General features: G+C 51.1%; 1 protein-coding gene across 1 annotated transcript in view; it reads left to right on the forward strand.

Moving 5' to 3' along the window:
• EFCAB6 (EF-hand calcium binding domain 6) overlaps positions 1 to 1,000 on the forward strand; it is a 253,365-nt gene that overhangs the window by 116,522 nt on the left and 135,843 nt on the right. Inside the window, exon 11 of the mRNA XM_045290796.1 lies at positions 369 to 449. Within this exon, the coding sequence (XP_045146731.1) occupies positions 369 to 449 (81 nt within the window). The remainder of the gene's footprint in view (positions 1 to 368; positions 450 to 1,000) is intronic.

Here is a 1,000-nt window from a genome sequence, read left to right on the forward strand (position 1 = left end):
GGGGTCGCTGTGGGTCAGAGCCGACTCGCTGTCACCTACCAACAACAATTTACATATTGAATGAAATGCCCACTTAAAGGTAAACGGATAGGGAAAACAGATTCGTCTTCGGAGACTGAGCCTGGGAATGGGAAGTGACTATCATAGGTGTGAGGCGACTTTGGGGAGGCAATGACATCGTCTACAATTGGATTGTGGTGGGGGTTATGCCCAGCTGTGCATTTATTTAAAAAGGAGTTGTCAGTGGTTCCCCTTTGGCCCCTACAAGGTGAAGCATGCCTCGCAGACCATGAAGGACGTCTGTTACAAGATCCAGGACTATTCCCTTTACCCAGGAGCACGCCTTGAACCCCAACATAGCATAACAGCTGGGCTGCCACCTTACTCTTACCACGAATGCTCGGAGCCCTGGCGGCCCAGTGCCTAAGAACTGGACTGCTAGTGGACAGGTGAGTGGTTTGAGTCCCTCTGCCACTCGGCTCCTCAGGAGAAAGGTGGTAGAGTCTCCTTCCGTAAATGCCACAGCCTGCTCCATCCTACGTGTTGGACTGACTCGCCAGTTTTGGGTTTGCTTACAGCATATGGGTAGCCCCTTGGTCCTATTCAGGCTGTCTGACATCTCTCTAGTTTCTCAGCCAACACCAGCTCTCTGTTTCAATATGAAATGTACTTACTGTTGACTTCTCATTCTGGGGGGAAGACATTTGCCTGCAAGTATTTGGCTTAGAATGCATCTTCTTTATGAAGCCTGGTTGAAATTCTCCACACTAAGTAATTGTCCATTTATGTAATTGATGAGGCGGGTGGCAGCGAAAACAAACAATAGGAATATTTTGAGTAAATGGCCACATTGTGATTGAACTGCCGGGAAGTTTGTGCTCCGCTTGGCTGAGTCACCCAGCCCTCACTGGGGCCAGGCAAGGCGCACGGAGATGGTCCATCTGGACCGCCAGCTCCCCGGGGGGCGTCCTCAGCAGAGGCCTGTCCCCAGACCAAGACC

This window comes from Echinops telfairi, unplaced genomic scaffold, assembly GCF_000313985.2.
Source record: "Echinops telfairi isolate 266 unplaced genomic scaffold, ASM31398v2 ScPeMD7_2;HRSCAF=8, whole genome shotgun sequence".
Lineage (NCBI taxonomy): Eukaryota > Metazoa > Chordata > Mammalia > Afrosoricida > Tenrecidae > Echinops > Echinops telfairi.